At 41.1% G+C, this 26,985-nt stretch overlaps 1 protein-coding gene across 7 annotated transcripts in view; it reads right to left on the reverse strand.

Annotated features, from left to right (window-relative positions):
- The window catches only part of heatr5a (HEAT repeat containing 5a), a 186,940-nt gene that overhangs the window by 92,482 nt on the left and 67,473 nt on the right, over positions 1-26,985 (reverse strand). For 6 of the 7 annotated variants that reach the window (XM_087990048.1, XM_043698067.2, XM_087990050.1 and 3 more), the window contains 6 exons: positions 26,398-26,561; positions 22,069-22,244; positions 21,275-21,380; positions 17,721-17,911; positions 6,402-6,561; positions 4,066-4,255 (listed from right to left, as the gene is read on the reverse strand). In XM_087990048.1, coding sequence (XP_087846174.1) covers positions 4,066-4,255; positions 6,402-6,561; positions 17,721-17,911; positions 21,275-21,380; positions 22,069-22,244; positions 26,398-26,561 — 987 coding nt within the window. The remainder of the gene's footprint in view (positions 1-4,065; positions 4,256-6,401; positions 6,562-17,720; positions 17,912-21,274; positions 21,381-22,068; positions 22,245-26,397; positions 26,562-26,985) is intronic. The other variant, XM_087990052.1, reaches the window with a different exon arrangement.

The following is a 26,985-nucleotide window of genomic DNA, read 5'->3' on the forward strand; positions in this document are numbered from 1 at the left end:
AGGCTGTGTGTGTGTGTGTGTGGGTGTGTGTGTGAGGCTGTGTGTGTGTGTGTGTGTGTGGGTGTGTGTGTGAGGCTGTGTGTGTGTGTGTGTGTGTGTGTGTGTGTGTGAGGCTGTGTGTGTGTGTGTGCGTGTGTGAGGCTGTGTGTGTGTGTGTGCGTGTGTGAGGCTGTGTGTGTGTGTGTGTGTGTGTGAGGCTGTGTGTGTGTGTGTGTGTGTGTGAGGCTGTGTGTGTGTGAGGCTGTGTGTGTGTGTGTGTGTGTGTGAGGCTGTGTGTGTGTGAGGCTGTGTGTGTGTGTGTGTGTGTGTGTGAGGCTGTGTGTGTGTGTGTGTGTGTGTGTGTGTGTGTGTGAGGCTGTGTGTGTGTGTGTGTGTGTGTGTGTGTGTGTGTGAGGCTGTGTGTGTGGCTGTGTGTGTGTGTGTGTGTGTGTGAGGCTGTGTGTGTGTGTGTGTGTGTGTGTGTGTGTGTGTGAGGCTGTGTGTGTGTGTGTGTGTGTGTGTGTTTGTAGGTGGAAGGCTGTGTGTGTGTGTGTGTGTGTTTGTATGTGTAAGGCTGTGTGTGTGTGTGTGTGTGTGTGGCTGTGTGTGTGTGTGTGGGGCTGTGTGTGTGTGTGTGTGTGGAAGGGTGTGTGTGTGTGTGTGTGTGTGTGTGTGTGTGTGTGTGTTTGTATGTGGAAGGCTGTGTGTGTGTGTGTGTGTGTAAGGCTGTGTGTGTGTGTGTGTGTGTGTAAGGCTGTGTGTGTGTGTGTGTGTGTGTGTGTAAGGCTGTGTGTGTGTGTGTGTGTGTGTGTGTGTGTAAGGCTGTGTGTGTGTGTGTGTGTGTGTGTGTGTAAGGCTGTGTGTGTGTGTGTGTGTGTGTGTGTGTAAGGCTGTGTGTGTGTGTGTGTGTGTGTGTGTGTAAGGCTGTGTGTGTGTGTGTGTGTGTGTGTGTGTGTGTGTGTGTGTAAGGCTGTGTGTGTGTGTGTGTGTGTGTGTGTGTGGAAGGCTGTGTGTGTGTGTGTGTGTGTGTGTGTATGTGGAAGGCTGTGTGTGTGTGTGTGTGTGTATGTGGAAGGCTATGTGTGTGTGTGTGTGTGTGTGTGTGTGTGTGTGTGTGTATGTGGAAGGCTGTGTGTGTGTGTGTGTGTGTGTATGTGGAAGGCTGTGTGTGTGTGTGTGTGTGTGTGTGTGTGTGTGTGTGTGTGTGTGTGGAAGGCTGTGTGTGTGTGTGTGTGTGTGTGTGTAAGGCTGTGTGTGTGTGTGTGTGTGTGTGTGTGTGTAAGGCTGTGTGTGTGTGTGTGTGTGTGTGTGTGTGTAGAAGGCTGTGTGTGTGTGTGTGTGTGTGTATGTGTAAGGCTGTGTGTGTGTGTGTGTGTGTGTGTGTGAGTGTGTGTGAGTGTGTGTGTGTATGTGGAAGGCTGTGTGTGTGTGTGTGTATGTGGAAGGCTGTGTGTGTGTGTGTGTGTGTGTGTGTGTGTGTGTGTGTGTGTATGTGGAAGGCTGTGTGTGTGTGTGTGTGTGGGTGTATGTGGAAGGCTGTGTGTGTGTGTGTGTGTGTGTGTGTGTGGAAGGCTGTGTGTGTGTGTGTGTGTGTGTGTGGAAGGCTGTGTGTGTGTGTGTGTGTGTGTGTGTGTGTGTGTGTGTGTGTGTGTGTGGAAGGCTGCGTGTGTGTGTGTGTATGGAAGGCTGTGTGTGTGTGGAAGGCTGTGTGTGTGTGTGGAAGGCTGTGTGTGTGTGTGTGTGTGTGTGTGTGTGTGTGTGGAAGGCTGTGTGTGTGGGTGTGTGGAAGGCTTTGTGTGTGTGTGGGGAAGGCTGTGTGTGTGTGTGTGAGGCTGTGTGTGTGTGCGTGAGGCTGTGTGTGTGTGTGTGTGTGGGTGTATGTGGAAGGCTGTGTGTGTGTGTGTGTGTGTGTGTGTGTGGAAGGCTGTGTGTGTGTGTGTGTGTGTGTGTGGAAGGCTGTGTGTGTGTGTGTGTGTGTGTGTGGAAGGCTGCGTGTGTGTGTGTGTATGGAAGGCTGTGTGTGTGTGGAAGGCTGTGTGTGTGTGTGGAAGGCTGTGTGTGTGTGTGTGTGTGTGTGTGTGTGTGTGTGTGTGGAAGGCTGTGTGTGTGGGTGTGTGGAAGGCTGTGTGTGTGTGTGTGCGTGTGTGTGTGTGTGTGTGCGCGTGTGCGCGCGCGTGCGTGCGCGGAAGGCTGTGTGTGTGTGGAAGGATTTGTGTGTGTGGGGAAGGCTGTGTGTGTGTGTGAGGCTGTGTGAGTGTGTGTGCGTGAGGCTGTGTGTGTGCGCGTGTGTGTGAGGCTGTGTGTGTGTGTGAGGCTGTGTGTGTGTGTGAGGCTGTGTGTGTGTGTGTGGGGGGGAGGCAGTGTGTGTGTGTGTGGAAGGCTGTGTGTGTGTGTGTGTGTGTGTGTGTGGAAGGCTGTGTGTGTGTGTGTGTGGAAGGCTTTGTGTGTGTGTGGGGAAGGCTGTGTGTGTGTGTGTGAGGCTGTGTGTGTGTGCGTGAGGCTGTGTGTGTGCGTGAGGCTGTGTGTGTGTGTGGGTGGGGGGGAAGGCAGTGTGTGTGTGTGTGGGGAAGGCTGTGTGTGTGTGTGTGTGTGTGGGTGTGTGTGTGGAAGGCTGTGTGTGTGTGGGGAAGGCAGTGTGTGTGCGCGCGCGCGGAAGGCTGTGTGTGTGTGCGCGGAAGACTGTGTGTGTGTGTGTGTGTGTGGAAGGCTGTGTGTGTGTGTGGGGAAGGCAGTGTGTGTGTGTGGGGAAGGCAGTGTGTGTGTGTGGGGAAGGCAGTGTGTGTGTGTGTGTGGACGGCTGTGTGTGTGTGTGTGGACGGCTGTGTGTGTGTGTGTGGACGGCTGTGTGTGTGTGTGTGGACGGCTGCGTGTGTGTGTGTGTGGGGAAGGCTGTGTGTGTGTGGGGAAGGCTGTGTGTGTGTGGGGAAGGCTGTGTGTGTGGGGAAGGCTGTGTGTGTGTGTGTGTGTGTGTGTGTGGAAGGCTGTGTGTGTGTGTGTGGAAGGCTGTGTGTGTGTGTGGAAGGCTGTGTGTGTGTGTGGAAGGCTGTGTGTGTGTGTGTGGGGGGGGGGTAAGGCTGTGTGTGGGGGGGGTAAGGCTGTGTGCGCGTGTGTGGAAGGCTGTGTGCGCGTGTGTGGAAGGCTGTGTGCGCGTGTGTGGAAGGCTGTGTGTGCGTGTGTGGGTAGGCTGTGTGTGCGTGTGTGGGTAGGCTGTGTGTGCGTGTGTGGGTAGGCTGTGTGTGCGTGTGTGGGTAGGCTGTGTGCGTGTGTGGAAGGCTGTGTGCGTGTGTGGAAGGCTGTGTGCGTGTGTGGAAGGCTGTGCGCGTGTGCGTGCGTGTGCGTGGTGAGCTGTCAGGCTTTGTGACTTCAGTCAGTTGGACAGCTGGTGTGCATCAGATTGGGGCCAAGAGCACAGAGTTCAAAGATGGTGCTGTGAAATATTGTAAACATTTCACTGTACTCCTGTATGCCTGTACTTGAGTACTTGTGACAAGAGAACCTAACTTTAATTCTCTTCCCTTGTACCCATAGCCCTTGCTCCCCTTACTAATCAAGAACCTAGCTATCTTTGTCTTGACCTCCACAGCCTTCTGTGGCAATGAGCTCCACAGATTCACCACCATTTGGCTGAAGAGTCATCCCTTCATTCTGAGGCTGTGCCTTCGGGTACTAGTCTCACCTAATAATATAACATTTTCTTCCTGTCCAATTTATTCAGGCCTCTCAGATTTCTGAAAGTTTCAATGAAATGGGTAACTAGAAATTGAATAATGGTTTAGACCAAAAATTAAATGGTAAGGAATTCCTTCACATCCAAAATTGGGTGTCAACAGGCACTTTGACAATTTAGCTACTTTAGAAATGCAAAAAGAGCTGGTGATGGGATATTTATGAATACCATTGAAAACACTCCTTTATTGGAGATTATATATTAAATAAAACCAGTCAAATAAGTACCTGTAATAATTAGAAAGTAAATTTTAGGGTTTTATCACAGAATGGATAATAAATTTCTACTATTGGTAAACATTCTCATTATAATGATTGAACACAAGTTTTTTTTTACAAAAACTAATTCAAATATTTTACCTTGCAGTTCTGGTCCCAAAGTGATAATAAGCACATTCAAACAACGACCCAAACTTTGATGGACTTCAGTATGAGCAGGAGGTACAGTCAACAACAGCAGCAAGACAAGAGACAGACTTGATTCCACATGAGCATTATACATTGGACCACTTGAATCTATTAACAATGACAAGGAGTGCAGTGCCCAGGTCTACAAATGAAGTGAAGAAGGGTATTTAGAACTACACTCCACATTCTAAAGTTCCTTCTTTTGATGGATTACTTGCATTCATTAATGATAAATTTAGCAACCTTGGTCAAAAAAATATTGATCACAACTGTGCATTACAAACAAAACACACTTACACCAAAGGTAATGGATTATACTTCGTCGGTTAGCCTTGAAAATAAATGGACATTAGTAATCATTTTGACACCATCAAACAGGGAACATCCAATTGTACAACAATTCAGTATTGCACCACTAAGAATTGAGGATCTTAGTTTATTTCAAATCAGACAAATACATTTGACTCAATATTAAACATTCTTATGTATGTAAGTTAATTTTATATCATTCTGCTGTTACAATTTGAAAGCAAGCATACTTTAGAAGCAGAAATGCTTTTCATGGTTTGGAATTAATCAAATGCAAAGCAATGTGGCTAAATGAAAGACTTAAATCATCTTCTAAAATGGAATAGTTACATCAAATGTGTCACAAACTAGAAACATGCACAGAGTAAACATTTACTTAGTCTAGGCTGATGACTAATTATAAGAATATGTTAGTGCTGCAGATTTTCTTTGCCTGAAAACTGAGAGGGGTTTCATTTCCTTCGAGATAAATCCAAAGTGAAATGACTGGTCTTAGCTGATGACAGCTGTAGCTAGCCCGAAAGTGGTCCATGAACAGTTAGCTGTGAAGGTCAGGGATGGAATTATTTGTGAGAGGACAAACTGGCCATGAGAGCAACTTAGGGAGAGGTAAGGAAAGGATGAGATAGCAGTCATTGATGTAGAACAAGTAGTGTGAAGGCTCAGGAAACTAATGACAGATGAATGACATTTACACTGGGTGTAAATTTGGGATTTCGGCAATCAACTCAACATTAAACTGTTCTTTATACAGTGAAGAGTCAAGAGTCCATCTAAGTCACCATAGCAAAACGACCAACTATAAAATGATAAATGAGAAGATAAAAGATCTTCAGTGCAGAGAGTGACAAGTGGGGGGAGGGGAGGGGCGAGAGCGAGAGCGAGAGAGAACAGAGGGGGCGACGGAGGGAGGAGGCGGCGACGGAGGGAGGAGGGGGCGACGGAGGGAGGAGGGGGCGACGGAGGGAGGAGGGGGCGGAAGGAGAGAGGAGGGGGCGGAAGGAGAGAGGAGGGGGCGGAAGGAGAGAGGAGGGGGCGGAAGGAGAGAGGAGGGGGCGGAAGGAGAGAGGAGGGGGCGGAAGGAGAGAGGAGGGGGCGGAAGGAGAGAGGAGGGGGCGGAAGGAGAGAGGAGGGGGCGGAAGGAGAGAGGAGGGGGCGGAAGGAGAGAGGAGGGGGCGGAAGGAGAGAGGAGGGGTGGAAGGAGAGAGGAGGCTGGAAGGAGTGAGGAGGGGTGGAAGGAGAGAGGGGGGGGAGTGATGTGGGAGGGGGAGTGATGTGGGAGTGGGAGCAGAGAGAGGAGAACAAGGTGGCAAGAAAGAGAGGGGAGAGGGTGGATGCGAGACAGCAGTGGGGTAGAGGCAATATAGAGAGACAAAGGAGGTTGGAGGCGGGCGAGAGAGGAGGGAGGGTGGAGGCGAGAGAGGAGGGAGGGTGGAGGCGAGAGAGTGGGGGAGGGGCAGTCGGGCAAGGGAGAGAGGGGCAAAGAGGGGGCTGTGGCAAAGGGGGTGCTCATTCATGGAAAGATCTTTCTCAATCTGACCAGCATTTTTTCATAATCATAGCATTTTCATGCAGAGCAGAAGTGTTGCACCCAGTTCTAAACAAAAAGCAAATAAATATACCGATTATACATGATGCTGATTACTGAAATAGTGCTATAAACTATCATTCAGGAGCACAATTTTTATCTAACAATAACACCCATAACTAAAATTCAATTCACTATTTAGTATCATGGCACCCAAGCAAGTACCTTGAAATCCAACAACAGCATTTCAGAAATGACCATGCACTTACATCATGCAACTTTGAAATGAATGAGATGAAATATTTGCACAAAACTCAGATTAATATACATTATGGTAACAAATCTCTTCATGCAACAAAGCTAAAGGATTTTTTTTCAAAAAACTGGATTTTCATGCTTTCACATTTACAAGCATTTCCTCCTAATCTCACATTCAAAAGATATATATTACCTGAACTTCAGGGGAGGTGTTGTCTTGAGATAAAGTATGAAGAATATTGACACAGGCATTCAAGTGCTGACTTGAAACTATTCCACCCAAATATCTGTGAAGGCAGCCTAAGGCCATAGAGTGACCCGTTCGTGAAATCACATCTCTGGCAGACTTTAACCTGAAGTCATGAAAAAAGAAAGTTTCCAAAAACAGTCAGTTGGTCGTGCTGAATTTGAATACTGCTGAAAAGGATACATGTTGCCCAAAGCAATTTTGTTTTTCACTCATCAGGACAAATGCAAGAATGTCAAGTTTCAAATAAGCACAACCATGTAAGTAACAGAAAGAGGTGCCAATGAGTTGGCAAGTCAACTCGATTGGTTAGGATGTTGCTGTGGAAAAAAGCATAATGGAATCATATGCTTTCCATGCACCTCACAAGTAATACAAAACAGGGTGCAAAGATGAACATATCCTATGAAATGCAGATAGTGGATTGCTACATATGAACATTTGCTACTGCTGGCAAACAAACTGGGCAACAATCTGTGTCTGATTGAATATGTTAAGTTGTTTTTTTGTACAGATTTAGTACATTCAGCAACAATGAAATGACATCGAACAGAAGATGCTGTGCTTTTTCCATTGTCGCTGGTTCAGTATGCTGTGTACTCTGCCCATTCCTACTAAGTGAAAGAACATGCTGTTTGATTTTTATCAGTCAATTGTTGGGTCATGTGGCTTGGAACTGCACTGGCAGAATCGTATCATCATTCGTGCTGCTCATGTAGTTATTTCATTAAAAGGATGCTGCTATCTTATAAATGCTTGAAATGTAGTGCTACAGTGAAGGCAAAAATCAAAAGAAATTGAAGTATAAAAATGTGTTACCTTTTCTATTTTCATGTGTTTATTAGGAGTATGAAAAATCAATTGGCATCGTGGGTTTTCTTTTCATTTGTCAAGACTGTTGCTGGAAAAGCACAGCAGGTCAGGCAACATCCAAGGAGCAGGATAATCCATGTTTCGGGCATAAGCCCTTCATCAAGGCTAATGCCCAAAGCATTGATTCTCCTACTCCTCGGATACTGCCTGACCTGTGTTTTTTCAGCACCACACTTGACTTTGAACTCCAGCATCTGCAGTCCTCACTTCCTCCTTTTCTTTTCATTTGTCAATTATCTCCTTGTTCTTTTACAAACTTAATGAATCCAGTTTCAGAGTTGCTCCATGACACAACAGAAAATTAGGAAAGTGTCTATACACCATACTTTACTCTAGACACGATATTAATGAACTATTCATCTGTGAAAGGTAACTTGCCTGAACTCAAATCACTTTCATCAGACCACCCCATACAGAGAATTCAGCATTGCTTTGAAGCAGACTGGGAGGAGTGTGCAACAAGTCAGCATTTTGTCGTGGAGCAGAATGAGCGAGTGAGTGGAGGACCCTGTGCTTCTGAAATAGAGGAGGAGAGGGGACAGCAGCTTAATCAAGAGAGAGTGTGGAGATAACAGATCCATAAACAGTAAAAGAGAGAACAGAGTCAGACAACACACCTTCATAAAGAGAAAAAAAGGATCTGTGAGGGAAGGATAGCAATGACAAGAGAGAGAAAAACAGGCTGTGGAGAGCCCATTCAACTTGTTTCACCCTGGAAGAGCCAAAATTCAATACCACAGGAAACAAGGTAGGCAATTGGTGGGTGTATCTTCCAATTATTTCAACTATGCAGATGATTCATATCAGGAGACATTATCCCAGCTGAAGAATTTGGTTAAGAAATTCATCTTTACATCTAAATTGAATAGATTAATTGAATAGAACAGAACAGAAATGGCTATGCTAGCGGTGTGTTGCGATTGTACTATGTGAGAGATAGTGGAAACCAGTATGATCCACAGTGATGACATCTGCAGTAAGTATTGGTCGCTCATGGAACATCTGCTGAGAGATGACAAACTGGAGTCTGAGTTGTGGAAACTACATCATATTGGGGAAGGGGAAAGGTATTCAGACACTATTTCAGAAGACAGTCACTCCCTTCAGATTAATTAATTAATTAAATTTGGTTCATAGTCAGGGAACACTGGGTGTAGCTGATAGTGAAGCATTTATTGGGATCCAGAATATAGTTTTGCAGAAACCTCAGCCAGTGCCCTGATTCCCTGGTTCAATATTAGTGGGTTATACACTCTTGTCCCTCTTCTCCCTCCGCCAACCCCTCGCAAAAAAAAAAAGGCAGTCTCCAAAAGGCTGTGTTGCTTACCTAGCGCCAAGGTTTGGGACATATTTTCTACGATGGACAAGAACTTGGAATGGGAGGGGATGAATTCAGTAGTTGTGGTCAATGTGTGTACCAATGACATCAGCAGGCTTAGGTAAGAGGTTCTGCTGAGGAATACCTCAGAGCTAAATTAAAAGGCAGAACCACAAAGGTAAAAATCTTGGGATTACTATCTGGAGTTACTTAAAAATTGGCAGAGGTTGACTAAAATTAGAGGAGTAAATGCATGATTCAAAGATTGACGTGGGAGGGATGTGTTCCAATTCATGAGGCACTGGCATCAATATCGGGGAAAGAGAGAGTTGTTCCATTTGAATCATGCTGTGACCATTCAGTCATGGCTGATAAGTTTCTCAACCCCATTCTCCCTGGGGTTGACTTCCCTTTCTCCCTGTAACCCCTGATCCCCTTGATATTCAAGGAACACTCATAATGAGTAAACATACTCAATGGCCTGGCCTCCACAGCCTCCTGTGGCATGAACTCCACAGATTCAACAATCTCTGGCTGAAGAAGTTTCTCCTTATCTCTGTCTAAAAGGTCTTGTCTTTACTCGAAGGCTGTGCCCTAGGGTCCTAAATCTCTCCTTCCAATGGAAATATCTTCCCAACATCCACTCTGTCCAGGCCATTCAGTATTCTGTAGTTTAAGTTAGATCCCTCCTCATCCTTCCAAACTCCGAGTATAGACCCAGAGTCCTCAAACGTTCCTCATATGTTAAGCTTTACACTCCTGGGACCATTCTTGTGAACCTCCTCTGCACACTCCAAGGCCAGTACATCCTTCCTGAGATACGAGGCCCAAAACTGCGCACAATATTCCAAATGTGGCCTGACCAGGGCCTCACAAGTACATCCCTGCTTTTATATTCAACTCCTCTTAAAATAAATGCCATCATTGCATTTGTGTTCCTTACTACTGACTCAACCTTCAAGTTTACCTTGAGAGAAACCTGGACTAGAACTCTCAAGTCTCTTTGCACTTCAGTCTTTTGAATTTTCTCACCATTTAGAAAATAGTCCATGCTTTTATTCTTCTTAGCAAAGTGCATGACCTCACACTTTACCCCGTTTGACTCCATCTACCACTTGTCTGCTCACTCTTCTGACCTGTCCAAATCCTTCTGCAGCCTCTCCACCTCCTCAACCCGACCTACCTTTGCATCGTTTGCGACACCCTCCGTTCCTTCATCTAGATTGTTAATGTATAAAGTGAAAAGTTGCGTTCCCAACATGGAACCTTGCAGAACATCACTTGTCACTGGTTGCCATCCTGAGAAGGACCCTTTTATCCCCACTCTTTGCTTTCTGCCAGACAGCCCAGCTTCTAGCCATGCAAGCATCTTGCCTCTGACACCATGGATCCTTATCTTACGCAGTTGCCTCCTGTGCGGCACCTTATCAGAGGCCTTCTTGAAGTCTAGGTAGGTAACATCCATTGACTCTCCTTGGTCTAACCTGCTTGTTACTTTCTCAAAGCGTTCTAGCAGATTTGTCAGGCATGACCTCCCCTTGATGAAACCATGCTGACTTTGCCCTAGTTTACCATACACTTACAAGTATTCAGAAATCTCATGCTTCACAATGGATTCCAGGATCTTACCCTCGACTGAGATTAGGCTAATCGGTCTGTAATTTTCTGTCTTTGCCTTACTCTCTTTTTAAAGAGGGAAGTCACGTTAAAAATTTTCCAGTCCTGTAGCACCCTCCCTGACTCTAGCGATTCCTGAAAGATCACCACTAGTGCCTCCACTATCTCTTCAGCTATCTTAGAACTCTGGGATGTAGAACTCCATCTGGTCCAGGTGATTGATCACCTTCAGGCTATTCAGTATTTCCAGCACCTTCTACTTGGGGATGGTCACCATACTCAGCTCTGCCCCCTCACTCTTGAAAAGATATACACAGAGGAATACATAAAAAATTAGAACGAGGAAGAATAATGGTAAAAAGTCAAAGCTTAAGATTATTTATCTGTATACAGCAGCATTTGTGACAAGATAGGTAAAGTCATACAGCGTACAGCATGGAAACAGACCCTTCGGTCCAACTCGTACATGCCCATCAAATATCCCAACCCAATCTAGTCCCACCTGCCAGCATCCGGCCGGTATCCCTCCAAACCCGGCCTATTCATGTACCCATCCAAGTGTCTTTTAAATGTTACAATTGTATTAGCCTCCACCACTTCCTCTGGCAGCTCATTCCACGCACACACCACCCTGTGTGAAAACGTTGCCCTTTAGGTCTCTTTTATATCTTTCCCCTCTCACCCTAAACCTATGCCCTCCAGCTCTGGACTCCCCCACCCCAGAGAAAAGACCTTGTCTATTTACCCCATCCATGCCCCTCATGATTTTATAAACCTCTATAAAGGTCACCCCTCAGCCTCCAAAGCTCGAGGGAAAATAGCCTCAGCCTATTCAGCCTCTCCCTATAACTCAAATCCTCCAATCCTGGCAACATTCTTGTAAATCTTTTCTGAATCCTTTCAAGTTTCACAACATCCTTCCAATAGGAAACAGACCAGAATTGCAAGCAATATTCCAAAAGTGGCCTAACCAATCTCTTGTACAGCCGCAACATGACCTCCCAACTCTTGCGCTCAATACTCTGATCAATAAAGGAAAGCACACCAAACATATCTACGTGCAGCTCCACATTCAAGGAGCTATGAACCTGCACTCCAAGATCTCTTTGTTCAGCAACACTCCCCAGGATCTTACCATTAAGTGTATAAGTCCTGCTAAGATTTGCTTTCCCAAAATGCAGCACTTCGCATTTATCTAAATTATCTGCCACTCCTCAGCCTACTGCCTCATCTGATATAAAAGAGACCATTGTAATCAGAGGTAACCTTCTACGCTGTCCACGACACCTCCAATTTTGGTGTCATCTGCAAACTCACTAACGATAACTCTTATGCTCACATCCAAATCATTTATATAAACGACGAAAAGTAGTGGACAAAGCACTGATCCTTGTGGTACTCTACTGGTCACAGGCCTCCAATCTGAAAAACAACCCTCCACCACCACCCCCTGTCTTTTACGTTTGACCAGTTCTGTATCCATGTCACTGCACAAATAGAAAGAACTGAATATCACTTGATAGATATTTCAGAGATGTAGTTACAGGGTGAGCAAGACTGGGAACTTAATATTCAAGTGTCTTCAACATTCCAGAAAAATAGAACAAAAGAAAGGAGGTGGGATAGCACCGCAAAAAAATGATAGTATTATTGTCATGGTTAGTAGTGATATACTTGCAATATGGAATCAGTTTAGGTAAAAATAAGCAATGGCAAGGGGAAAAAAATCAGGAGTGAGAATAATCAATGGGCTTCTGATGAGTTGCCTCACTGTAGGCTCAAGTATAAATTCAGAAATAATGAAGATATACAAGAAGAGCATTTCAATTGTCATAGGTGACTTGAATCTGCAGTGACTAAACAAATCAGAGGCAAGAATGACATGGAAGATGAATTTCTGGTGTTTAGCAGGAATTGCTTTTTAGAGCAATAAGTTGCAGAGCCGACAGGCTATTTTAGATCTAATAATGTGTAATGAGTTAGGCTTAATAAGAGTTCACGTAGTTAAGAAATACCTTGGGAAAAGCAATTACAACACAGAATTTCACATCATTGAAGGGACAGCAACGTCCTCAACTTCAATAAGGACAATCGTAATGGCATAAAGAATGGGTTTTCTAAACAGCTGAGAAAAAAAAAAGACGGTAAGGAGAGTCAGTGGATGAGTAGTGGCAGACATTTAAGCAAATTATGCTCAAAAATGCTGACAGCAAACAAAGATAAAGCAGAACAAGTTCTTATTCTAACTTCGTTTTACTTGCAAATTATTTATAAGAAAGCAATTTTCACTCCATTTGAATAACCGTCAGAATTTCCACAGATGAACACATATTCTGGGGAATCACCAGCAGGACTTCTTCGATAGTAAATTAAGTTTAAATATGCACTTGATCAAAATAAACAGAAACACTGGTGCTCAACCTTAGGACCTGGATCTGTATCCCAAGATACTTATACACATCAGTTTACTTTTAATTCCAAAATATATTATTTTTAAAAAGTAAAAAAAAACTGTGGATTTAAATTCAGTGATTGTCTGGCACAGTTCTGTGTGAAGCTTATGGAATGTCACACATGTAAATTGTCAGGGAAATTTCATACTGGAAGAAACTGAAGGTAAAAGAATGGCTGACTATCTCAGCACTCTCAGAAGAAAGCCACCTTTTGTGGACACATCTGTACTCACCTACAGTGATACACAAGGACAGGCATTAAAAAGCCAGTTTCAATGCTATTGGAGTGGACTAATAAGATGGAATGCTCCAATGTTTACCTGTTATCATTTGATACATTATAATGGTGTGCCAAAAACCTAATGGGAGGAGGGAATAGGTGATGGATATTTTAATTAAGGGTTAATTGGGTGTGATTTTGTATAATTGTATAAATATGGAGAACTAGTTGATGAGGTGACCAGTTCTGAGAGTGCGGTTAACTGAAATAAAGCTTTCACAAAGGGTGGACTTTGTTGCAAACGTTGATATTTAAATATATAACACCTGACTGAATTGGAGCATTAGCTGGTTTCCCAAGTATTGCAGGTAAAGAATCTCAGCCACTCCAAATGTTGCAAACCAGTTAAAAGGGGAAATCAGAAAAAAGGAATTTCCATTAGCCTACAGTCAATGCTGTTGGTATAATCCAATAATGACAATGTTATTTCATTTGTTCTTCAGAAATTCAGAGACTGACCCAAGAAAAGCCTTTTCTTTTAAAAAGAACATTTATATTTTTAGGCTTATCTCTTATTTTTAATCTACATATGTGTATTGCACTGGTAATTATTTTCATGCTTAATAAATAAAGAAGTCTTGTATTGAATCAAGAAAGTGTGATTAAATTGGTTTTTAAGATAAAAGTTTAGATTAGATTAGATTACCTACAGTGAGGAAACAGGCCCTTTGGCCCAACAAGTCCACACAGAACCTGCGAAGAGTAACCCCACTCAGACCCATTTCCCTCTGACTAATGCATCCAATTTAGGATGGCCAATTCACCTGACCTGCACATCTTTGGACTATGGGAGGAAACCCACGCAGACATGGGAGGAATGTGCAAACTCCATACAGACAGTCAGCCAATGCTGGAATTGAACCTGGGACCCTGGTGCTGTGAGGCAGCAGTGCTAACCACTGAGCCACTGCGCCGCCCCAGTTCATTTTTCTCCAGCAAAAAGATAGACTGTGAGAAAGGGAAAGCATATCTTTCAATTTCTTCAACTGACTAAGAAGATGGGTGAATAAAGAAGGGAACACAGTTTATTCCCTTCTCATCTAGAGGCTTCAAGAGTTTGGGGTGTCCTGTCCAAAACCGTAAATAAAATGGAAAAGCTCACCTCGGCTCTGGTCAAAACAAATAAAATTAAGTGCAAGTTGTTAGATCTCCCCTTTCAAAATTAAAACATCTTAACAAGTACATTGGTTCTCATTTGCTTTACACTAAAGGTTTGCATTGTGCGCAAAGAGTTAAGTTGGTCTAGAATTTTGAGACCATCTTAATAAAGCACTATGAAACAAGTTACTGTGCTAGAAAGGTGTTACACAAATGCACCCTATTGTCATTCTTCATAAAGGAATTATTATGCTTCGAAACCGGTAAGTAGATCCAAATGTACAGAGGGGTCATGCTTGTATTCAACCAGGTGAAACCTGTAGCTTATCCTTTTAAGTAAGCTGGCTATCACTTCTTGAATTCAGTAAGCCCTATGTAGTCAGACTTCAGCTAGAAGCTGAATGGTGATCTTCCAAGCCTTCACTGGCTGATCTATTCCCACAATTTCATGAGGACCGATCTGGCATTAAATTAAGAGCCTTCCAAAAAATTCAATGAAAGCTACACAAATGGGTTTCTGCTGAAACCAATGATATTGTTCATGACAATAGAATTCAGCTAGCTGCTTAAAGATTATTCAATTTCATAGGAGACATCCAAATTATAAAGTATATGTAAAAAGAGAAAAGCTACATAACACAAATAAAGGGAAGCTGGTTCAAAATAGATATTAGCTCGGAGGGTCAACAAGGACTTAAAGGAGTTGGAAGAGAGGCAGATATGTTTAGATAGAAATTCCAGAATTACAAGCAAGTATCTATTGTATTTTTCCTATTTGTTGTACAACTATGCCAGCATTCATTGCCCCAAATCTGATTATCTATCCTAAACATTCAATGGCTTTATTCTATGCTCTATTTCCTATACCAACATTCTGGGGTTATTACCGATGAGAAAGCTTAACTCAGCCAGCCATGTAAATACTGTGGGCAAAACAGCTCATCAGAGACTAGAAATTCTGCATGAAGCACATGATATATCGCACATGTAAATTGTCAGGGAAACTTCAAACAGGAAGAAACCATTCCTGATGAAGGGCTTATGCCTGAAATGTCAATTCTCCTGCTCCTTGGATACTGCCTGACCGGCTGTGTTTATCCAGCACCACACTATTCGACTCTGATCTCCAGCATCTTCGGTCCTCACTTTCTCCCACGAAGAAACTTAAAGTAATAAGAATGGCTGACTATCTCAACCCTCTCCGAGAAAAGCCTTTTTTGGATGCGTCTATTTTAACGACAGGGATACACAAGGACAGGCATTAAAAACCCAGTTTCAGTACCACTTGAGTGGACTGATGGGACTGAATGCTCTCATGTGTACCTATTATCATCTAATATAATTATAAAGGGATATCAAAAACCTAATGGAAGGAGGGAATAGGTGATGGATATTTTATTTAAGGATTAATTGAGTATGAATTTATTGTACAAATAGAGAGAGCTAGTCAATGAGGTGGAAGTTTTGGGAGTGCAGTGCACTAGAAATCCTGTGCCAAATAACTCGACAAAGCCTGTCCAAAATCTATAGGGTACAAGTCAGAAGTGCTCTGAAATACTCTCTTCTTGTCTAGATGAGCGCAATTCCAACATCACTCAAGATTTTCAATACCATGCAGCCACTTGACCGACATCTTATCCCACCCCCTTAAATATTTACTGCCTCCACCACCAACGCAGTGGCAGCAGTTTATACCCTATACAAGTTGTGCCACAACAATGCACGAAGGCTCTTTTGATGGCACCTTCCAAACTCATTATCTTTGCAACCAGGAAGGAGAAAGGAAACAGATAAATTTGAAAATCACTGTCTGAAAATTCCCTTTAAAGCCACACACCATCCAGACTTGTAACTATAAATAACATTTCTCTTACTATTGCTGGACCTAAATCCTGGAATTTCGAACTTAACAGCACTGTGGTTTAACTACTGCATATAAACTGTTATATCAAGACAACAGCTCACCACTACTTTTTCAACTACAGTGAGGGATGGTCAATAAATGCTGGCCTAGTGCAGCTGCCCACATCCATGAAAGATTATGCTGAAACATATCTGACACAATCATTTAAAGGAATGAACACAAATATCATGCAAATGAAATGGAGTGCATGAGAAGTCAGTTAGAGGAACAAAAAAGAAAGGTGGCCAGGGGCTGTTAGGCTGAAGGTTTATTTTTGACAGTGAGGGAGGGTGCATGGTTATTAAGTAATGTAAACACAGTGAATTTTCAAGAGCCGTTCAGACTGGAGGCCTGTGAACATTGGTGTGCCACAAGGATTGGTGCTGGATCCACTGCTTTTTATCATTTATATAAATGATTTGGATATGAACATTGGAGGCATAGTTAGTAAGTTTGCAGATGACACCAAAATTGGAGATGCCACGGACAGTAAAGAAAGCTACCTCGGATTAAACGTGACCTTGATCGGATGGGCCAATGGGCTGAGGATGGAGTTTAATTTAGATAAATGTGAGGTGCTGAATTTTGGAAAAGCAAATCAGGACACGACTTAAACACTTAATGTAAGGTCCTGAGGAGTGTTGCAGGAAAAAAAAGACCTTGGAGTGCAGGTTCATAGTTTCTTGAAAGTGAAGTCAAAGTTGGATAGGAAGGTGGCGTCCGGTATGCTTTCCTTTATTAGTCAGAGCATTAAGTGTAGGAGCTAGGACGTCATATTGCAGCTGCACAGATCATCGGTTAAGCCACTTTTGGAGTATTGCTTGCAACTCTGGTCGACCTCCTATGGAAAGATATTGCAAAGCTTGCAAGGGTTCAGTAAAGATTTAAGGATGTTGTCAGGGTTGGAGGATTTAAGCTACAGGGAGAGGTTGAATAGGCTCAAGCTGTTTTCCCTAGAGCATCGGAGCTAAGAGGTGGCCTTACAGAGATTTATAAAACCATGAGGGGGTAATAGACAAGGTCTTTTCCCTGGGGTGAGGGAGTCCAGAACTAGAGGGATAGGTTTAGGATGACAGAGGAAAAATTTAAAAGGGGCCCAAGGGGCGCGTATGGAATGAGCTCCCAGAGGAAGTGATGAAGGCTGGTACAATTACAACATTTAAAAAGCATCTGAGCAGGTATATAAATAGGGAGGGTTTGGAGGCATATGGGCCAACTGCTGGCAAAAAGGACTAGATTAGGTTGGGATATCTGGTTGGCATGTATGAGTTGGACAGAATGGTCAATTTCCATGCTGTACATCTCGCTGACTCTCGGAATATTGTATGAGCAGATAATGGGGAAGGAATGCATATGGGTCGCAGAATATTCCCAGCAGCTGACTGTTATGGAAAGTAAACGATAGGAAATCATAGAATAATTGCATACGGAAGAATTAAAAACAAAAATGATACATTTCAGGATTTAAAAAGTGACGTTTTACTGCAAAAGTCAAAAATAGGAATCCTTTTTAATTTCTCTCCTTATACAACAAATTTACAACTGTCCTAAAACATATCAGTTTTAGATTATTCAGCACAGATCAACAAAGATCTGTAAGACTCATTAGCATACATCCCAGTACAGTTATCTCACCAACACCCAAACATATTTATTTTGTTTTTAAAAACAGGGGCTTATTTTGCACTACAATCTAAAAGACAATTTTATTTGATTTACTCACTTTTCAAAGCTAGTCTGTGCCAGCTTCGCAGTGAAGGCACTATCTGCTACAACCTGTGCAAGTCTGGCCAGAGTTTCTGCTGCAGCACATCTCAACAGAAGATTTGGACTTTCCAAGGAATTCATCACCAGGGTTAGAGCAGGTCTTCTCACCTCTTCTGGACCTAAACTACCCTTCTTGCAAGCTAACCTCTGGAAAATAAAAAAACAAAATGCAAAACTTCATTATTACAAATTGATCTTTTTTTTGTTATCTCCAGCAAAATGAGCAGTTTTGAAGATCTGTTATTCCAATATACAAACAGTGCAGCATACACTTTTCACAACAAACAGTATATTTGCGGTAGGAGAAAGTGAGGTCTGCAGATGCTAGAGATCAGAGTCAAGAGTGTGTTGCTGGAAAAGCACAGCAGGTCAGGCAGCATCCAAGGAGCAGGAGAATCCTGAGGAAGGGCTCTGGCCAGAAACGTTGATTCTCCTGCTCTTCGGATGCTGCCTGACCTGCTGTGCTTTTCCAGCAACACACTCTTGACAGTACAAATGCGTTGCTGCATATATAACCACATCAACAAATTCCAAGCAATAAGCTACACCCAGTCATTCATAATCAATGCAACGAAGAACTATGAACACAAATAAAAATATGGCTTTTATATAGTACCTCTTTGGATAGCCCATTACACTTTACAGCCAATGAGAACTTCTAAACTACAGTGACATTTGTAATATCAAAAAAGCAGCACCCAGTTGTAGACAGCAGCATCCAAACAGCAATGGAATAACGTCCAGATAGCTTGCAACTACTGAGAGCTAGAGGGAATAGTAGAATGAGACAAACTGAGGAGAGCTCCTCTGCTCTTTTTTTGAACAGCTCCATGTGTTAAGGATGATATTCAGGAGAATATTCTATGGCAGTATGTGTTCCGTACAACAACAGCACTTTCTAGATCTAGTTCTTGGGAATAAGGTGGCCCTAGAAAGTCAAGTGTCAGTGCAACAATGTGTACAGCAGTGAAAATGGTTCTCAGAAGGTTTAGGTGATGGCAGAAAAAGACAATGCAGAGTAAGAATAATTCACTAGAGAAATCGGACTTCAATAGAACAAGAACAGAGCTGGGCTAGACAGACCAGGACAAAGGTTGGTGGGCAAAATCGTAGCTGAACAACAGGCTAAGAGATGGTTCAGAAACAGTAAAGGTATATTACCCTCGAAAGCAAATGTAGGTAAACAAATTCAGAGGTTGTCTGTGTGGAAAGTGAGATCGAAATCAAGATAAAGAAAAAAGGGTGCTAATGAAAGGTGTCAAGTAAAAAATAAAATTGAGAACAAACCTGAACACAAAATGTTCAGAAGGGAAGTGCAAAAGCAAATAAGAGAAGCAAAAAGGGATGAAGAAAGAATATTGGGATTCCTCAAAAGAATTTTTAAAGTACAAGTAGGCCTGATTAGGGATCAAAACTGAGATTTACACATGAAGGCAAGAGGGGTTGGGGGATATGGCTGAGATATTCCATAAACATTTTACAGACAGATGATACCCAGGCCATGATGACAGAGAAGAAATCTCAGTCACTAGAAGAATTCAAAAGTAATGAAGAGGTAACACTGGATAGGTTTTAAGGACTTAAAGGAGTTGTGACGGGGGCACCCAGGACCAGATGAGATACATCAAGGACACTGAAAGAATTGCAACTGGAAACTCACAGAGGTACTGGCCATAACCACTCAATTGTTTCTGGACATAAGTGGTACCAAAGGACTGAAGAATTGCAAGCGTTTTGTCCTTATTCAAAACGGATGCAAAGATAAGCCCATCAATTACAGACCAGTAAGTTTATCCTTGGTATTGGGAAACTTCTGGAAACAAGAACGTAGGATAGAATTAGTAGTCACATGTACAAATGTGGGTTAATGAGGGGTAATTAGAATGGGTTTCATTTCGGGAAAATCGTGTTTAACTGGAGTTCTTCAAAGAGGTAACAGAGAAGATAGCTGAGGGTCATGCTGTTGATGTTATAATGCCAACTGACCTTAATACTGGCCAAGTTTGATTACAAAGTGAAACCTGGCTGACTGGACAGCTAAGCTTTATTTCTGAATTTTAATTTCTGTGGTGGTCAGTCATTGAACATCTTCAAAAAGACTGCCAATGTACATTGAATATAAATATATCTAAGTTTATTAAACAGAAAAGGAATTTAAAATAAGTTACATTATATAACAACTTTGAAACGGTATTCTTACAAATGTTAGAAATAAAGATTTGACTTTGTTACTCTCAGCATTACAGATTCTCAATCATCAATGGAAGGTGGCCCATTTTTATTGTTCCAAGTTCCCTGTTCAATGGGTACACCTGTAACTGGTTTCTTTCCAGCAAACCTCTCTCTTCACTTGATGCTATCTTCTTTAGTTAATGTCTCCTCATGCAATATAACATGTGAACGCAATTCATTTTTCCTTAACATGTGTTCTTTAATCTCTTGCATTCAATGGCCTTGCAGTCTGACACCTTAAAGCATTGTTAAGGAGCTTTCCTCTTGCCAACTTCAATGCCAGCCAAGACTTATTTTCATCTGCCTTGACTGCTCTGGAGACTATTGAGCTGCTCTGCTGATGTCACAAGAATTTTTCTCTCTGAATGGAAAACACTTGACCACTTCCTAACCTTTTGAAAGATTCTATCTTTCCAGAGCAATATTTCCCTGTCTCTATCTCCCTGTTTCCCAGGTCACCATATAGGAAACAGCCCAATTTCTTTCATCACTTCTATGCTTTATTTTCTAAAGCACCACCCTATTCACCTCAGTTTCCTTCTTAAAAAGCCTCATTTAAATGTATGTAAACAAATTGAGGCCACCCAGTACTACACACACAACTCAAAACATGAAACTAAAACCAGTTCCCATTTTTAAGAGGTCACATTTTAAATGTCACCACTAGGCAACACCACAACCGTACATCTTTGAAGTGAGAGAAGGAAATAGTGCTGCCTCTAAACTGGATCACAGTGGCTGCAGTGAACCTCCCACTCAAACTAGCTCAGCACCAGTCTTGGATCTGCTCCAGCTGGGATCCCAGCCTTCCCAACCCCTGGCAATCAGTGTAGACATTGATGATGATGTGCACAGAACCCAAAGTATTTTCATACAACAAACATTAAGAAACAGTAAAAAAAAAAGGACACTGCTTTAAAGGCTATAAAGGTAGAGATCTGACTGTACCTGTGCATAATTCATTAAAGCAGGACAATGAGAGATAGCAGTTAAAGCAAAGAGCATCGTAGGATTTACTCCTAATTTTGACTAATTATGGCTTAATGAAAAATCTTCAAAAAACTACAAAATTAATCTTCATAATCATGGTCAATTTTTAGTGAATATTCAATTGAGACTGTCAACTAAATTTAGTACAAGGCTCTGCATGGTCACAAAATGAAATAATCATTCCATCAGCATTAGCTCAATTCAAATCCAACTTCTGTCATTTCAAATTCGTGAGAAGCTTCAAGTTCCCTTTATCATTTAAAAGTATTATAAAAATAATGTGCTTACCTTCAATCCATAGCAGAATGCAGCAAAAACATTTAGCTGTACAGTTTGCTGCTTTGATCCTTTAGTTTGTTTTATGGATTCTGTAAATTGATCCAATATCTGTGCTCTAGGGAAGTGATATGATGAATATTTAATGAAAATTTCCAACTGTTGCCTATGGACTTTGATAATTATATTGGAAGGTTATATTGAAACCAAAATCTAAACAATAATCCCAATATATGTTCTTGAAATATTGCAAGTTTGAGAATGGATATGATATTAATATTCCTCACTGGTGCAAGTAGATATGTTTCTATTTAAAAACTAATCTTTTTGAAAGAAGTCTGAAAAAGCACACTGAAAATTAAGAGAGCTAAAAACAAATCATAGAATAGATAAAATTAAGGTTTTGTTGTAAATTAAGTCAAAGCAAGACAAATTAACAAACTGGATTTTGAAGTTTTTCAAAAACCAGTGTATAAATATTAATTAGATTGTTTCAACACCTGATTTTCTATTCACTACAATTCTGTTTTGTATTTGCAAAATACATGGAATCCAGTACATGGCATAAAAGCTATAATCAATCTGTAGCATGCAGTATTGTCTACATGGAATCACCTACAAAGCTAAAAAAAAGACAAAATAATCATTTGCACAATAATGTTCAGGGAAGTATATCATATTACCAAAGGAAGGGATAATTTTGCAATTAAAATCATCTTAACTGTTACTGTACAAATTCATAGAATAATATTTGAACTTAACAAATGTAAATTTAAGACCAAGGCATAAGTTCTAAAAATCAATACCTGTGTTTAACATCCAAACAAGGGAATATCACTCCAAAAAGCTCAACTGCTGCTCGGATCATAGATAGTACTGGAGGAAGAGGTGTAGGTACAAGTTCCCCATCTGCTAATCTCTGATAGATGGTAAAGGGATCATGTTCAAGGCTTCCACCTCCCAATATACCACCTAATTTTAACTGTTCAAGGGAAATAGAGAATATTAAACATCTACAAAAACAGTATGTATAACTAAATATATGTGAATTTAACTGAATTTACATTTAGTTTGGTAAAGACTTTTGTTTGAAAAAGTTAATTGATACCCAGCATAAAGAGAACAAGCTTCATCCAAGATTTTCCATATCAGGTCTACTAATTAGGATTAATTCTCAAGTGGGATCAAGGTAGAGTGCTTTGCATAGTCCAATTTCAGGAGAAATGTTACTCCTTTCAATTGCTTTAGAGTTCAGGAATCAACCAAGAAGGAAGAGGAAGAGATTGTGAAGGTTGATGCAGCTTTCAGAGGATGTGCTGCCCAGTACTGCGCTCAGTACTCCATGTGTGGTCTAACCAAGCCTTTGCACGGTTGAAGTACGATTTTTGCCCTGTATTCCTATCCTCTAATATGAAAGCCAAGATTTCATTTGTCTTACTAATTGCTTTCTGTACCCATTCACAACATTTTAATCATCTTCATACCTGCATTCCCTTGCACTCCCCTACTCTCATCATTAAATCTCTTCCCTAACTCTACGGTTCGGTCCAAAGTAGATGACCAGACCAACACCCTATAAACATTACAATGAGGGAACAGTTCCTGAATCAAGGCTACTTTATAAAATCAAATTTGGGGCATTTGCACTTCTCTGAAACCAGAGAACAGAATCTTCCGACCCAGGGATTTGTCACTTTTTTAAAAAAATTCTTGAATGCTGTTATCTTGATAGTGTTAATTTTGAATCTCAGATTCGATAATAGTTTATTCAGCTATCTGGCATGCACCATAGTAAGCATTGATACAGTGTAATTATCATAATTGTTATGAGATAAATAATTCTGGAATGTTACAAATCTGGCTCAGGTACGAGGACATCTCATTGCAGAAGACAAAAGAGACTTGAGCTTTTATCTGAAAAATGAAGTAGTCAGAGCAGCGGAGAGGTGAAGACCACAAGATAGGCAGTCAGAGCAGAGTTAAATTCATTGAATTGGTAGTTATTCCACAAAAGGTGCTAACTGTTTGCTAAGTCTCTGCTAAGCTGTTAAGGTTTTTTTCTTAAATTTAAATATAATCTACAGTTTGATGTCAAAGTTAACAAAATACATAAAAGGCAACATTAGGAGGTGAAAAATATAACTAAATATTTAAAAGTTAGCATTTCAGGTGACATCAAAGCCACTATATACTAACATGATCCAGCACAAAAATGTCTACAATAGATGTTTGAAATTTGAGCAGCTTAGAGTTTGAGTTGGAGTGTGATGACAGACATGGGGAGGAAGAGTGTTACATGGAAGAGTTGTACAAGGCAGCAATCACTCCGCTTAGGGTCTTTCAATTTGGTCACTGGTCAGGGACAGGTTGGTGCATCTGTACACGAGTCAAGTAAAAGGATTTAGAGTGCAGGAGTGTCAGTTCTGCAATTGTCCAAAAGGTACATGGTCCTCTCAGCCTGTTTGGATTAGTAGAAGGGCTGCAGGGTGTATGTACAAACTGACCATGACACTGTAGTAGGTCAGTTAAGTGGGAAGAGCAACAAAGAATGTAGTAATACTGGGTGACAGCATAGCAAGGCGGACTAGAGCAGAGTGTGAAAGTCCAGCTGGCTGTAGCCTGCCCAATGCCCAGAGTTTGCTGAGGGCTGCAAAGGAACATGCAGTTCGAGGGTCCAGTGATTGTGGCTCATGTCGGAACTACAACAGGTAGAACCGGAAAGAGGCTCTGCATACAGCATATGAACAGCTCAGCAATAATTTGGAAACCACAGCCTCAAAATTATATTCCTTGGATTATTACTTCAACCGTGTGAAATTAGGGATGAATAGATGGCACAAAGACTGGTGCGGGTAAAGTGTGTTCTGGTTCATGGGAAACGGTACCAGTACTGAGGAAAGTGTAACATTGAGAAATTTGACACTTAAACTGTGCTAAGACCAATGTTCTTCCAAACTTCATGACGAGGGCAATAGGAAAGGTTTTAACCTAAACAACAGAAGTTAAATGGATCAAAAGTTGCAAGGTATAGTATACCTAAGAGGAAAAAGTAACATGGCAAATGGGGTTCAGAAATTGCAGGGAGAGAGGAAAAATAATCCTAGGAGTAAATCAGCAATCAAAACTAGATGTTACGGATTAACAAAAGGGACAAATCTTAAGGCTCCATATCTTAAAAAAAAAGTTTTCATAGCATAATAAAGGAATTGATTACAAACTTTGAAGAAAATCAGTACAATCTCATGGCAATTCGGAGACACATCTTCAGAATGACAAGGATTAGGTCCTGAATATTAAGAGATTTATGACATTAAGAAAAATAGGAAGCTAGGTAAACATGGAGGGGAATTACTGATCAACCAAGAACAGCATTTGTGCCATATTTCGAGGGGACTTTGGTTCAGAAAATCAGAATGCATAATTGGTTTGTGCTGAACTAAGCTACAGTAAAGCAAGGAACTCATTAGTCGGAGTGGTTCACAGAGTACGTAACAATAACTACAAGATGGTACAATTATACAAGAAAAAAAATTGGGTGCTTGTGAAAAAGGGATATTAAAAATCATGTGTGGCCTTAATCAACATAAACTAGAAAAGGTGGATTGGCAAGAATAGCCTGGATGAGGAATTCATAGAATGCTTTTGAGATAATTTCTTAGAGTAGAATGTTTTGGAATTGACCAGACAACAGGTTATATTGAGCTTGGTATTGTGTAATATGACAGGATGAACTAATCACCTCAGACTTAAAGGAACCCCTCAGTAGTAGTGATCACAATATGAATGAATTTTATATCCAATTCAAACGAGAAAATTGGATGTCTTTTAAAGCAAAATAAGGGGAATCATGAGCATAAAACCTGAGCTAGCTGAAGTAAACTGACATTTTAGACAAGGAGATCGATCAATAGAGATAAAGTAGAAGCTATTTAAGGGGACATTTCTAAACACTCAATTAGTATATTGCCACTAAAAATAAAAAAATCCTATCCTTTGTTAGGGAAAGCATCATACTTAAGAAAAAAACATATAATTACACAAAGATGAAATAGGTAGTCGACTGGTCAAAATATAAAGAACTGCAGAGAATGACAAAAGGTTAACCTGGAGGAAGAAATGAGAAGGTTATGAGAAGAATGTAAAAATCAATACTAAGAGTTGATATAAATATTTATAAAAGCAAAGGGCAAGTAAAATGAGTGTCAGTCCTCAAGAGAGTGAGAACAGGGAGTTAATAGTAAATTACATGGAAATGGTGGTTGAAATGAACAAATATTGTGCTTCTGTCTTCATTACTGAGAATCCAAAACACATTTCAATAATAACTATCAGTCAAAAGATGGAATGGAAGGTAGAACTTCGTGAAAATACAAGAAAATAATGGTACTTAGCAAACTGATTGAGTTGCAGGTTGCCAGACGTTTACAAAAATGCATCTTTATTTGAATGATAGAATGTGACAAATGAACTCCCACAGTGGTCTGTGCTGGGTCTTAACTTTTTACAATTTAATGACTTAGATGAGGGGAGTGAAGGCATGGCAGCAACATTCGCAGATGATGGGAAAGTATCTTCTGAAGAACACAAAGTTGCAGATGGACAGGTTGAGTGAATGAGCAAAAATCAGACAGTTGCTCATATTCTAATAGTGGATACAAGAGAAACATCTTTACCAAGAAAGTGTTTGAAAAATAGAATATTGAATCACAAAATGAGTTGATGAAGCAAAGCATATGATATGGTGAATAAAGACGAAAAGTACAGCCACATAGCCAAACAATAATTGTTTCTATGCTGTAGAATTATTAAATTATTTGTTATCTCACCTCACCTGTTTGAGCCTAACCAGGGGATCTTATTCTTGACAATAGTTTGGCTGTGAGGGCATAGAGTCGTAAAGGGGTGTTTTTGCTCAACTGCTCTAACTGATTGTTTAGCTTAAGATTGAAGCAAATTCACTACTTTCTTACTACTCAATACCTTTGGCCTCTTTCTATTTTTAATATTAAACTGATAGGAAAACCTCAATCTTTAAGGCAACTCTCCTGTGGTAAAATTATTACAAGGTTCTCAAACATGGAAGTGAGATATTTTTCAAAGCATTGCCCATCAAGTGTCACTTTCATTTACTATACCTGCTCCTCGATAAATCGATGATCAGTTTCTTGCAACCAGGTTCCAAGTAGCAGAGCATCATCCTGATGACAAAGGGATGGAAGCAAGAACGTAGCAGCAAACATTTGATTATCAGCCAGAGTCAATTCCGCAATCAACTCTTTCAGAACAGAATTAAAAATCCCTTTGATGAAAAACATAAATTTTCAAGAAGTTATTCAACAGACATTTCTTTGTTATACAAATTATAGCATGATTATTAGACCACATTAATCTACCATGTCTATAAAATCATCAAATGACAATATGGGGTATTTTTTGATTTTGTTAGAATCAGGCTTCTATTCACAATGAAGTAGACGATTGCACAAATATAATTTTAAATTATCCAATATTTATAAACTATGTAAATGACAGTGTGAAGTTTTCTTAGAATATTTGCAATATTAGATAATTTGTATGATGCTAAATTAATTAAATATGAAACAACTTGGATAAGTTTTGCACTTCTCATGATTTCAGAATGTTCGAAATGCTTTAAACTTAGTGAAGTACTTCTCAATTCTAAATCACTGTTGCAATGTCAGCATGCAAAAAGATAATAATGA

Source organism: Chiloscyllium plagiosum, unplaced genomic scaffold (assembly GCF_037043375.1).
Source record: "Chiloscyllium plagiosum isolate Xiang-an unplaced genomic scaffold, Cpla_swu_hap1 HiC_scaffold_8, whole genome shotgun sequence".
Taxonomy (NCBI): domain Eukaryota; kingdom Metazoa; phylum Chordata; class Chondrichthyes; order Orectolobiformes; family Hemiscylliidae; genus Chiloscyllium; species Chiloscyllium plagiosum.